The following is a 14,055-nucleotide window of genomic DNA, read 5'->3' on the forward strand; positions in this document are numbered from 1 at the left end:
AGGTTTCAACAGACTAATGATTTCCTTTATATGACACAGTGGAAAAGGCAAAACTGTAAGGATCAGTGGTTGTTAGGTCTTAAAAATTTGACCACAATGGCTAACATGAGCGAATTTTAGGGGGAGGTGATGGAAATACTCTGTATTTTGACTGGTGATGGTTTACATGACTATTTGTCGTATCTCACAGATGGCCAAAAACAAAGTGTTTTGGTGAGCTAATTGCGTGTTTTGGACAATTTGTGACCTCTTTTTCTTATATTCAGAACCCAACTTCCACACAGTGAACCATTCACACCTCTTCTACCACCTATGCTGTGGGGAAGGTGAACCAGTTCATCTGTTAATAGGTTTCTTATCCATAGGATGTTATCAGCATAGTTTTCTTCATCAACGCAGGATCTCACTTTCTATGTATATTCAAGAAATGTATATACAAAATTACAAATGCAACAGTAAAAAATACTGTGTAAAAGAAGGCTGTAAGGATAATGAACCCTAATTTTCCTTAAAGCATTGTTTTTCTGTGTTCTGTCCAGGTTGTTGCTCTGCCCTATAATCTCTAATGAACTGTTCTTCTGGTGTCCCCACAGTCTCTCTTGGCTTCAGAGGAGCTGCCCCTTGTCTATGAACAATCTGCATGGGGTGTGGAAGAGTTAGGCCCCTTTCTTCGCTTATGCCTCCTGGATCGGAATTTCCCAGCATTTGTGGAAGAGGTAGAAAAAGAACTTATAAAGCTGACAGGGTTCAGAAATTAATGTTCCCTCTACATGTCTAACTCAGGAACTTCAAAATATTGTAAAATGCTTCCTCCTAAAATTAAAGAAGATATCAGAATAAAGAGTATTATTCCAAACACCTTTTATCAATGTTTTATTTTTAAAAACAGGTGAATTCACGTTTTTATACATCATTGCACTTCAACAATTACACAAAATACCAGTACCATGCATCTACAGTTAACGTACCGCGTGAGAACCCTGTTAGGTTATAAAATCTACCATCAATCATTAAATCAATGTGAAAAATACAGTGTCAAACCAAAAAGTATAACTATAGTTGCATAGAGTATCACCATGCTATGACATTTCAAGGTCATGGAAAACAGAAGGAAAATTATAAAAGTTTGCCTTGATTGAATGTATAAGAATAAGGTTCAACACATCAGTGCAAAAGGATTTAAGAATTTACATGATTTAACAAAAGAAAAATCACATAAAAAGCAATCGTGTATGTATATACTGCAATTCATTATACCCATTCAGTGGACTGTACCAACTTCTTATTAAAGTCTTAGGGTAAGCCCTTAAAATTAAAGATTTCAGTTTATATTATTCATCTGTATGTACCAGAACTGCACATTTCCTCATTTGACAACATACAATAAGGAATGAATATCAGCAGCTTAAAAATGAAACAAGCATTTACTTTATTTTGGATTTCTCCCACCCCCAAAAATATAAATATATATATTTATATACTGTATATATCTGTAGGTTTTGCTGTACTTTACAAAAATGTATCACTAGATGGCAGCAGTGCATTTTAGAGCTTTGCCAATTTAAAAGCTGCATTAAGTAAAAAATGGCGCATGCACGATCTGATCCTCACAGGACCTTTTCACTTCTATTTAAATATTTTAACAAAGGAAAAAAAGCAACATTCACAGCACATCAAGCCCAAAATAGTTTACACCTTCTACATTGAAGCATTGTTTAAAATGTACCTGGCTAGGTCACCCTTACAGGAGAGGCTAAATAAGGCATGCTTTTAGACAGTTGTCGTGGTGGTGCTCACTTGAAAAGGGGAGAGAACCAAAGAGGTCCAAGCGGAAAATTTAGCAGGTCATGTTGCCACCAGTTTCAGGAATCTAAAAATCTGAGAAGATGGATTTCAAATTAAAAGGGAGTATATGAACAGTTACTCGAACGCCAACCCAAGTGCCACATAAAGTAAGGCTTTGGTTCCAACAGCATGCTCAGGGATGTGGTGTGAAATTCTGATCTCCATGTGCCCAACAGGAGGCTTTCTGGCCCTGCTGCTGCCTGGCCACCATTCCTATCTTGCCCTCAGAAGCAAGGCCTGATAGGCCTCTGGGAATAATCCACCCCACAAGGTGACAATTTAATCTTTACCTCTTTTTAAAGATACAAGTAAATAGTAGCTTCAAAGTATTTATTTTTAAATATCGTACATATTCTGAAATGGCCATTTATGTAAATAATTGAAACAATGCAGCTGAAAATGTTTCCAGTTGCTAAACTGGGAGGGCACAACTTCTATCAGCATCAGCTGCTCTGAAATGAACCCAAAGACCTTACAAACTAAGACCAACTACTGAATTTGTAACAAGGTCAACAGAGGCACATTCATTTGAATATCATTTTTAAAACTGCTAAAGATGACCATACTTACATTATATGCAGTACTTAATTTGTGTTTCTCTGGCGCAAGTTTTTATCTTTGTGATTGTTGGTAGAGTTGGTTTTCCTTTGGAGTAAAAATTGTATTACATGAGTTAAACTCGGTCAGTAACAACTTTTCAAAGTATTAACACATGGAAATACAGGGACTCTTTCACTTACTGCCATCCCTGGTGTAGTAAGAAACTTTACAATATTAGTGCATAAAAAATATTCCTTATGTCAAGGTATATACAGGTTGAGTATTCCCTACCCAAAATGCTTGGAACCATAAGTGTTTCAAATTTTAGCTTTTTTGGATTTTGGAGTATTGGCATTATACTTACCAGTTCAGCATCCCTAATCCAAAAATCCAAACTCCAAACACAACCCAAATGAGCATTTTCCTTGGGCATCATGCTGGCACTGAAGAAATTTTTGGATTTTGGAGCATTTTTGGACTACAGATTTTCATATTAGTATACTCAACCTGTATCTACCTTCATTAATCATCTTTTTGACTCCCAGGGCTGACAATATACTACGATTTCTAAACTATAATCCAATTACTATAAAAGTGAAAGTAAATTCTTCTCCACTGAATAGTCACTGTCTATCCTGACTGATAAAAGATAGTCACAAGCTGGCAGTGCTATGCACTCTGATACTTAAATAATTTGAGCACTGTTTGCCTGCTTCTTATTCCTCAAAGTCTTGGAGTGATTCCATACTTGCAGCTCCATCGCCCTTGGATGCCAGCTTATCCAAGCGACATTTGTCTATGCTACAGTCCAGCTTGAAATTAACAAAACCCAAAGCCTCAGATATGCTGGTCATTTCCTCTGCATTATCAGTGTAAGGATAAATAACATGCAAAACTTTAAACTATTTTTTTTTGCCTGATACTTCAATATGTATGACTATCAAAAACAAGACTATACAGCCTGTCCTGGGAATCAAATAGTCTTTAGTCAAATCCGTGTCACATTAAGAGGTCTACACTGCAAACTACATTTTCACTCACTACCTTCCTCTACAATCTTAGCTACTCCATTTCATTAAATGCAAATACAACATAATTCAAACTATTGAATCCATGTCCAAAAAGTACTTACATTGGCCCAGCTGGTTCATCGTCTACATTGGTGTTCAGTTTTTTAATAATCCATGAGAGATAGGAGAAGAAAGGAGAAAACTGTTAGACTCTACAAACAGATGAACACAACAGCAAGTACAAGTGGCAAACATGGCTGTTCACAGCATTTATTAAAGGCCATTCCATCCGGAAGTGCAAAACACTCATGGAGTTATTACTTTTAGATTCGAGTTTTAATGGCAGGTATGTTGTTTCAATGGTTTTAGTTAACACTTTGAATGCTTGTCATGAAAAACTGCAACTGTAGCGGACAGATAGGCTGCAATATCATTATACTCATCTTGTCCCCAAGTTCCAGTGGTTCACTCTTAGATGAGAAGACAAACCAACATTTCAGTTGTAAAATCCTGCTGTTTGTTTTCTTGTGGTGAATGCATGCAGTTTTGGCTCAACCCTGCAATATAAATGGATGTGTACATTCCATACATTTAGCTACACATCCTCACTCCCCAAAGGGCACTCTGTTTTTCTTGCTATTTTGTATTCTTTAGAAGAGTCTTTAGTCTGGAGAATGAGACTGAGGAAGAGGCAGCCACAATAGTTCAACCTAATACTGGGTTAGCCATGCTGGGCAATGCCAGCAACAAGCATGTGCATACCAGAGGATGTTCTGTGACACGCCAAGGAGAGCTGGATAGCGGTGACATCCCTCTAGAAAAGACTTCAGATACGAAGACAGGCTCACTCTTGCACCCTGGGCTAAACCAGAACCCAAACCCAGGTGAGCCATGAGATATCTTTTTTTTTCAATCAAAAAGCATGTATTAATCTGAGTTTAGAAGCCTTCTTAAGTAGATACTTTATGATTCTGATTTGTAAGTTTGTCTTTCCTAGTTTATCTAAGGGCAACTCAGTCCCCTTTAAGCAGATACATACATATAAGAATTTTTTTTAAGACCCACAAAGGGGAGGGAACAAGTGCTCTTAGTTTGTTTTTATTATACAAAAGTCAGGTGGACTACATGATCCAGTTTGATTTCACTGAAGGCTTCTAGAAAAACTTCCAGCAGGATTCCACAAGGGGGCTTGGTGCACATGAAGCAGTTATGGAGATCACAGTCTCAGTGTAGGCATCTGCAGGAGCACACGTTGGGAGTAATGTCTGTCAGAGGGAGACATTGCTCCACCTGTTCCTTCGAGGCAACGAAGAGGCAAAGCCACCGCCAGCACACACAGTGACTGGAGCAAAAAAAGGATTTCAAAAAAAAGAACTAACCACAAACCAATAACTCATCAGCCAAAACAATAGGCTAGCGACACGCCAGTGTCCACAGGAGTCCACTACTAACAACAGTACACTATCAAACAGGTACAGAGAACAAACTAAGACTGGAGGACACCCAAGACATCTGTGTGCTGTGTATGCAGTGGAGAGATACAGAGACGTACCAGGTACTAAACACACGAGCCCAGCCTAAATCCTCCCTCACAACATCATAATGCTCCGCATCTCGGCCAAGCCAGCTTAGCTACATGCTAGAAACTAAGCACTTTGGGGATTTGCAGGAAAAAACACAGGAGCAAACTTAGAATATTTTTAATGCTCTGGCTGTGCACCCAAAAAATACAAAATTCTAATGCAAGGTAGCTGAATCAAGAATAACACCAATCTACTCCCAATTTTAAAATAAAAAGCAGGGGAGGGAGAATTGTAATAGCCAGGCTAATCTTCTCAAAGCATAACACTGTAGGCACCAACCCAAGCACCCCACAACCACAGGTTTTTCTCCTTTTGGAGTGGAGGTCTTCCCTGGTGTCTGACTAGTAACATCACTTTCCAGCCCTACAAGCTGGTAACATGCAAAGGGCTACATGGAGGTGTTTTAGCGACAGTGCCTCTGGCACAGCTGCCATGCCTGCAAGTGGGAGCAGCAGTCTCACACTGGTGGCCAAATCCCTGGAGCCCCTTTCCCTCTCTCCCCAAATCCACTTTCACATTGACAAAGAACAAAGGAAAGAGCCTCATATTTCCCCACTCTCCTAGACTGAATCACTATCTACAGCGCCACTTCCCTTAAAGGTCAGACAAAAAACAACTTAATCCTAACAGGGAAGTCAGGAGAGGGGGAAAGAACAGAACTACAGAAAAAGGTACGAAACTCAAAAGTAAATGAGGATTAAACAGCAAACTGAAATCCAAATTAGTTGTGAAAGTGAATGAAGTAAACTTGGAGAAAGTGTTAACATTATGAACTGTGCATCGTATAGACTGAAGCGGAGATTAAACAAACTCCAAAAGCATGCATATCGCTCACTTACCACCATGTTTTAAGGGTTTGATGCAATTGAGGGGGGAAAAAAAAGAAGTCATAGTAACCGACAAGTATCAACATACCCCCAAACCCTCAGGCCAAGACAGCCAGCTTAAACAATGACTGTTCTCTCCATCCAGTGGTATTACAGCCACTGGCTAGATGACAGGAAGAGGACGGGGGCAGAAGGGAAACAAGGTGCTTCTGGAATCCACCTTCTGAGAGTGAAGTTTCTGGGGAGCTGCAGCACAGGCAGATTTGTCTGCATGCTCTGTCTTCCCAACCCATGCACTACAGCCCTTGTTCCGCCTACATCCTCTTCCTCATCAGGAAGGGGTGCTCGACCATGTCTAGTAAGTAACAGATTGCTTAATAGAATATCACCTCCAAAAAGATAGCTTTAAAGTAAAAATAACAAAGAGCTGACGCTCTGGTCAAAGCTCCTTTGTCACTGCATTCATCTCACTGAAGATGGGGTTTTATGGTTTCTAAATCTACTTAAATTTTGCCTGATGTCAGCAGATTAGCATTAAACCCAAGAGAGATTAATGTTTACTTCCAATGTCCTCCCTTATTTTTGGTTCTGTTGCATTTTCTCCATAAGGTAACTTGTTACTGTCCCAAATGACACCCTCCCCCTACCATTAACAGACACTGAAATGTGTGTTTTTGGTGTCAGTTTAAAAGTCTCATTTCATTTTCGATATTCCTACCCTGCTATAAGGGTTTACATGCTACCAGATATTTTAACAAACAGGTTTTGGAACATTAGTATAGCTCTTAGTTCTAAAGTCTCTAAGAGCTTGAATGTATCAGAGCCACTAAAAATTCCCTCCCGCCAAACCCTCGAATATCTTCTGCATCAGTAACTCAAAGAGTTCCTTTGACTTGCTTATAAAAATTATCCCAATGTGAAAATAGAAAGTTCATTTTGATGCCAGCACTTCTTTTCTTAAATCAGTTCCTACTGTTTTAATTTGATGTCTGTGAGGTGAATAAAATGCCCAGCAGACCTCAAGGCTTCAACAAAGCAGGTTCACTCCCCTTCTCCCTGTAGCTCTCTGAGTGTAGTCAGCAGGGAGCCAACACGGAAGGTGTACTCAAAGCAGGTGCCAACTATGACATGGAGGAGACTAAAGGATGCTAGCTTGACCTCATCTTTTCAGGGAATCATTGTTTAATATTTTCAGGGAATGCAACCAAGTGGTGAATAAAGTGAAAACCAAACCTCTTTATTTGGCTCCATGATTCACCTGTTCCTGAAAACACTGCTGGTAAAAGGTGGTATGTAGATAATTCACCTACATGACAACCTATTGGGCACTGAGCCTCAAAGACACCCGGAGATTTAAAAAATGTGGGTGTGAGATTTCATTTACATGTCATTCAAAATGATCTGAGTATACTCCAGTGGATACAATAACCCGGTGCTCTTGGGGCTTTTTTTTTTTTTTTTTAAGGATTTGCATTTAATAAGCAATTAAACCTTAAACAATTCTTAGGTGTTTTCAGTGTGAGAACTCTAAAGTGATCTTGGCCTTTCTAATGAAACACACGCGAACCGACTGCTACATAAGTTCAAATTTGTGTGTCTTTCTCTTTTTGTATTATTCACTTTCGTGCTTATCTAGTAAGGGCATGTCTTACCAAAAACTACCAGACTATTCAAAATATGAACACTGTGAGTTCAGTCTAAAATGAACTGTAGGTTTATCCTGACAATAAAGTATCAGTTTGGCAAAGAAAAAGCTGTCGGGCCCATAAAAAGTTCCGATTTTCATAATGGCATAAATAAGCCAACACAGAACTACAGATGGTTGATTATCTGATAGGTAACAATTGTATCACCCCTAAAACTCTTGTTTGTATCAAATATAATTTACTTATTTGAATAGGAATAAATGCACATATCTATATGTAAATGTGGGAGGAGCACATGGGAAGAAGGTTTGTCCTTGCTATGAATAACACACGAGTTCAGGGGAGAGTAGCTAAAAAGAAAAGAAGAAAAAGCCACTGAGTAAGGAAAACTCACTGAAGAACAACTGATTTTTTTTTTTGTTTGTTTGTTTAACAATTACTTTCAAGAAAGGAGAAGAAAAAAGGGGGAGGAGGCTGGAGCAGGGAGGAGTTTGGGAGAAAAAGACAGAGAAACAAAGGAAAAAAGCATGGGATGGAGATGCTGGAGCAAGGGTAGGGGTGTGGAGATGGAGAATGGAGCCCGGCCCACACTGGCTGTCAGGAAGGCAAGGAGAGAAAACAAACATTACCATCATTCCAGCACCCCATACTTTTCACCCCAATTCAGCAACAAAGAAGTAAAAACTGCTTGCGTTACAGTATTCTCCCAAGGGACTAGAGCAAAGAGGCTTAACCTGCAGTCATCTCTTATGTAGGATTTGTTCACTGTCTATATAATATCTTAGCTTAAAAGAGCTATTTTCCCTCATGGAAGCTGTTCAGAAGATTTGCTGGCCACAGATGTCTCCTATAACAAACTGGTTCCCCATTTAAGTTGATTAACCAAGAAACTTTCAAAAAGATAACAGTTTCCCTGTACTTTTCCGACAGAATTATACTATCCATTTCTCAAATCTAACCGGAAAGCCCACTGCATACACTATAATGGCAATCTTCCAAATCTAGTGACTTCTTAGGATAAAGACTGGACCCTCTGACAGGGACATGAGAGGCCAATGTGTCACTCTGTCATGACAGTGACAGCCAGCTTGTCTTAAAATTCAAAAATCAGGTTCTGAAAGCCATCTTTGTCTTCTCTTACCTGACTTTTTACCTCTCAACCTTCCAAAGGAGAGGCTGAAGAAGGTGGTTAGGTGGCAAAGCAAAAGCATTCTGGGAGGATGAAAAGGCCCTTTATGAGTCTGAGGCATAACTGTGCCCAAAGAGCCAGAGTTGAACACAGGCGAAAGACAGGCAACTCTCTCTCTTTACTCTCAGGTCTAAACATAGGTACACTGTGACTAAGGAGTCCTAATAAGTAGCAGGAAAGAAAAATCTGGAAAAAGCATGAGGGATACATGACAATCCTAAGAGAGCAGGTTTACTTCACAGAGTGGGGAAGTAAAACTCCTGGGGACACCTGTGTTGAGCAGAAGTGGACCACTCTTAAAAGGACCATTTGCTTACAGCCCATCCTGCTCCTCCGTCCAGTTCACTGCTGAATGTACGTTTGGAGGGTGCTCCCCAGGCCTTCCTGCAGACATTGGTAGTGTCAATAAAAAACCTCTTCACCAACCTCACTCACACTAATACTCAACTTACTGCAGAGATTTAAGAGCTGCCGAGAAGAAAGGAAAAACGAAAGGGCAGGGCTACTGCTCTCAGACACGTCCTTTCAGAGTGTCTTAAGCCACTGGCATGTTATACTCTTTCTGAGAGAGCACTAGCCCTCACTCAGTATCCTGCACTGACAAACATGGTGGGGAGCCACATCCTACTGTTCACCTGTAGGACAGTATCCTCTGTGGGACAGAATACAGTACAAGTGCACAAGCATAGGCCCAAGATCAGCCAGACTACAGCTGCCAACTCCCTCATCACCCCAGGACTACAGCTACCAACTCCTCCAACACCCCAGGCCTATAGCTAGCAATCCCTCCAGGCTATAGCTGGCAACCCTCCATGACCCCAGGCCTATGCCTGGCAACCCCTCCATCAACCCAGTCATAACAGCTGGCAACCCCTCCATCACCCCACGCCTATGGCTGGCAAGCCCTCCATCACACCCAAGTGAGCTTCCACTGAGCTTAAGGGCACATCTATAGGGGCATATCCTTGTAGTCTAGCCAGTGACAGAAAGGGGTTAAGATGATTGGCTGGCCAATTAATTTCCCTTTGCTGCACATGTAAGGCTGGAGGAGTGGGGGTGGGAGCTCGTTAGGAATCTGAAATACTACTAATAAAAGTCTCCATGAGTAGTTTTCCCCTGGTTGTAACCATGGTTAGAAATAAAAATCCATGATCAAAAAATACAAAAATTTCCCAGGGCTCTTCTGACTCTAGGCATATCCAGTAATCAAAGATTTTAGTTCTTCCTTCTTTCCAATGCTTAACGATTCGCTGTGATCCTGCAGCTCCCATCCACTCCCTTGTCTGACCCTAAGCCAGCTTGAGGGCACTTCCTTGGGGCATGGACTCCAGGTGTTAACCACCCAGCTATCTTTGTCTGAACCTGGGTAGGTGGTTACATCAGATACTCTCCTCCATTTGTCTGTGAATCCAGAAAAACCAACCAGTAGAGATCCTTGAAGACCTATCAAAGGCCCAACCAAGAAAACAAAAGTCTGGCTTGTTTAATGGCTTTGCTGAGAACAGCTGAACTGGGCTAGGGCAGTTACCTGCAGGGGCTACACCAGGCAACCATGTGACAACCAATTAGATACATTAAATCTGCCTAAAAGGCCAGGTGGCCTGTGATCTTGGGGTGGCTTCTAGGCTTGGATTTCCCTCAAGCCCAACCTGCCTGGTAATCTATTCTGAAGGAGGACAGAGGTGAAGAAAGAGACTGACAGTTGCCCGTTCACTACATGGGGCCCAAAAAGCAGGCAGGACTGGGATTTGGAGAACACTCAAATACACAGAGAGAGCTAATTAGAGCTCTAGGTGGCTAATGCAAAAAAATCTTAGGAGTAGGGGGTTAGGGAACCGGTATAAGAATTTTCCTTCTTTCCTTTGGGATTGAGTCCCAACATCTTTATACTCGTACTTGGAACTAACCTGAGGAAACAATCCCAATATTACAGCTATTTTGTAGGGATGCTCTTACCGTCAGGAACCTCATCTGGTCTCTTCCTCTTCTCATACACAACAATGATCACCACAAGGATGATGATTTCAGCCAGAATCCCCAAGAAAGGCCAAAGCGGGGCCAGGTGGCTCCGTACCCTGAGGATGGTGACAACAGATTTGGAGCCGATGGAGTTGGTAGCATTACATTCATACTCGCCAGGGTCTTCTGTGATCTGGAGGTTCATAATGTTCAACTCGGTGTAATTTTCCTTATTGACGATGAAGAAGCGACCAGAAGTATTGACAAGCTCCTACAGAAAAATTGAGAACACACAGAGATTGGAGTAGCTGAGCTAGTACCCAAGGGAGGGTGGCACTGCTCTCCATGCGCACTAGGGCACTAGCTGAAATGAAGGAGCAGTGTCTGGCCTCGCCTTTATCCAAGGAACTCTGAGCACTTCATTCATTACTTCCCTTTAAAATCAACAAATTTTTAGCAGGGTCAGGGTATAATAAGCCTCCCCTGCCACTGGTCCTCTGGAATTCTCCAAGCTTCATGCAGTTAGTAGAGATCCTAGTACATACAGACCCAGAAAAGACCAAAACAATTTAATAAACATTATTTCAAAAAAACAGGCAAAAAATGTTATCAGGAAGAGGATGGAGGGAGCAAGGAGGTGACCCCCATGGTCAGACCTATCTGATGACTTCAGAGTCAGCCCATCTACTTTGTCCTTGGTAAATTCTGAGAAGTCTCCTAAAACTTCCTCCATAAGCAATGCTAAGAACTTCCTCCTAGTCAAAGTGGGGAAAATTCATAACTTCCCTTTTCTTCAGGACGACAGGATGACCTTCAAGGGGATGAGTGGTTATAGGAATGTTTTGGAGTCAGAGAAGAGCTAACATTTGCACTAGATGGTGGAAAAGAGGAGCTTATCAAGCAGGGAGAAAGCATCCCAGGCAGAGATCTACACGTGTGGGAAGGCAGAGGTGTGAGAGCACACAGGCTGGGGGTTTGCATGCAGCTGAGATGGCTTGCAGGACACTCAGCTCATGGAATCCTGATGGGAGAAAAAGGAGACTTATGTGATTTCATCCTGCAACAACTAACATGTAATCAGAAATTAGCAGAGAAAAGGGGGAAAGATTATCTACCAAATGATTCCAGATACAGCATACAATCATGTCTGCATTTGAGTGTGGGTATGGCTAAAATGAGGAAAACTCATAGACTTCAAAAGAGCTATTCTGTGAAGCTTCGAGCTTCATCTTTCAAGAGATAAAAATACCCATTGAATCATTCCAACCTGCTCTGGCAAAAGCTCACAGGCTGTCCTCCCCAGTTGACCAGTGGAGACAAACGAGCATTTCCTTACCAGCACCTTAGAAAACTAAGCATCTTGTAGCTCTTTCTAGGGCTGCCCTGAAAATACTTGAGTCAACATCTTTATCTCTCTATTCTTCATCGTTACGCCCCTATTAAAGGATGTCTGAAATCTAGCCATCATTGTTAATATTTGAGGCATTATTACCACTTGGCATTTTATTATCAAGAGGTAATGAAGTGAGAACAACAATTGACTTGAAATAAAAAAAACTAGATATGACTCTTGGTTTTGCCACCTTGGTTACTATTAAATCTTTCCAAAGAAGCTGGATTAAACGATCTTTAGGGTCCTAATTCTGAAGACTTGACAGTCAAAGAGGATGCCTGGGATGGGGATGCAAGGAATGTATGGTCTGATGCACTCTCTGGCAAAAAAGGTTAATTGAACAAAAACCATTCAATTAGAATTTCATCATTAAAATCCTAAGGCAATGACTCTCTGAAACACCATCAGAATCATCCCCCAGATTGAAAAATATTCTCTTTGAACTTTCCTGGAGCAAATGCTGTCAGATCTCCAATGTCTAAGGCTTCCCAGAGCCTCTTCACATTGCCCAATTTCTCATCAGTATTTTCTGTATTCTAGGAATACAGTAATAATTGCCCTTAATGCCATGTCTTCCCAAAGCATAAGACAGGTACTCCAAGACCATTTCAAGAATACTATTTTCTTTAGGATAAACAAACAAGAATAAGATTAGAATTAACATTAAGCTTAATTTTTTCAGTGTCCTACCCTGAAAGCAAGCAAGCTAATCCTTTACCAGACAGTCAGCTTTAACCAATCATGTACACTGATTTCCTGCTGGATGGAGTCTGTCGGTGAGGCCCAGATTCATGATGCAAACCATTCATGCCTCAAGTGACCCAACCCACACACACATCTGAAGATATACCAATTACAGCAACTGGTCCAGATGTCTGAACCTCCCCCAGGAGAAACCCCAGCAACCACAGAGACCCAGAGCTGCTGCTTACTCACCATAGGCATACCGTTCTCCTTCTTGCGCCATATCCACTCTGGGTGGGGGTAGCCAACTGACTTGCAGTACATCATGGCATCCTGTCCTTCATTCTTGTTTTCACTTCGTTTATGGCCAGTGATGTCAGGAGCAGCTGTGAAAGTGTTAGACGCAGTCACCATAGACGCCTACTCTAACAGGGATACTAAGGCTCCTAGAGGCCTAGTTCTACTGTAGCCAGTCTTGGCTACCTTATAATGTGGCCCACCCTTATATTCAGCTTTGAGAAAGAACAGGGTAATGGGACCAACCCCATCATCCCCAACCCTACCCACCAAAGCAGCCCAAGTACATATCAGGGTTACCAACATGTGAGGTTCTACTAATGTCTGATGTAGGTGGTTCTCCAACCTACTGGAAGAGAACATAGGCCCAACTACCCTAACTTAAGCCTTCCTCTATAGAAAATGCAAGCACAGGCTATTATCATCTCCTCTATCAATTATTATGCATCACGTCAAATGTCACACATTCCCTTAAGAAAATGAGAGATCCTAAAATCAAACACTATAATCAAATCCTATTACAAGGATGTAAGAAACAAATGCTTAGAGAAGGTACTTGAATATCAATGACTAAGCCTCTTCCAGGAAAGTAGGAATCCAGCAAATTGGTCTTCACCAGGGGAGGAAAGGAGTGAACAAGAAATTCAACCAGTGTCCCAAGAGCTTTTATTCATAGCTTAAGAATCTGTCTTGTATACCTGATTTGCAACAATCTCGATGAACCCAATATAGGGGAGAATTTCTAGATGTGCTAGAGGCCATTGGTCTCCTCTACTTCTAGGGATCACTCAGAAAGAAAGAAATAGTGCTCAGTCTTAAAAATTAGATAAGTTTTAATGATCCAAGAAGCCTGAGATGGAAGCTAACTCTCTATGCTTCTTTTATCTCAACTGTATTTTCCACCAATGCCTCACCAGTTATAGTAATCTGAAAGCAATAAAAATCAAAGAAGGCTAGATGACACTTTTTTGGCCAAAATGGGAAAGCAAATCAATGGGCCTTGGACCAAATTTCAGGTTTGCTGGTTAATTATTCTGTGCTCTGTTCTTTACCCATTATCAAATGGAAAAAATTCTTGCCCC

At 41.2% G+C, this 14,055-nt stretch overlaps 2 protein-coding genes across 4 annotated transcripts in view; one reads left to right on the forward strand and one right to left on the reverse strand.

Annotated features, from left to right (window-relative positions):
• The window catches only part of REC114 (REC114 meiotic recombination protein), a 115,190-nt gene extending 114,083 nt beyond the window's left edge, over window positions 1-1,107 (forward strand). For both annotated transcript variants that reach the window (XM_053593808.1, XM_053593809.1), the window contains one exon: window positions 594-1,107. In XM_053593808.1, the coding sequence (XP_053449783.1) occupies window positions 594-758 (165 nt within the window). In that variant the 3' untranslated portion in view covers window positions 759-1,107. The remainder of the gene's footprint in view (window positions 1-593) is intronic.
• NPTN (neuroplastin) overlaps window positions 857-14,055 on the reverse strand; it is a 69,775-nt gene continuing 56,576 nt past the window's right edge. For both annotated transcript variants that reach the window (XM_053593807.1, XM_053593806.1), the window contains 5 exons: window positions 12,929-13,062; window positions 10,597-10,870; window positions 3,518-3,539; window positions 2,416-2,490; window positions 857-1,878 (listed from right to left, as the gene is read on the reverse strand). In XM_053593807.1, the coding sequence (XP_053449782.1) occupies window positions 2,430-2,490; window positions 3,518-3,539; window positions 10,597-10,870; window positions 12,929-13,062 (491 nt within the window). In that variant the 3' untranslated portion in view covers window positions 857-1,878; window positions 2,416-2,429. The remainder of the gene's footprint in view (window positions 1,879-2,415; window positions 2,491-3,517; window positions 3,540-10,596; window positions 10,871-12,928; window positions 13,063-14,055) is intronic.

This window comes from Nycticebus coucang, chromosome 6, assembly GCF_027406575.1.
Source record: "Nycticebus coucang isolate mNycCou1 chromosome 6, mNycCou1.pri, whole genome shotgun sequence".
NCBI lineage: Eukaryota > Metazoa > Chordata > Mammalia > Primates > Lorisidae > Nycticebus > Nycticebus coucang.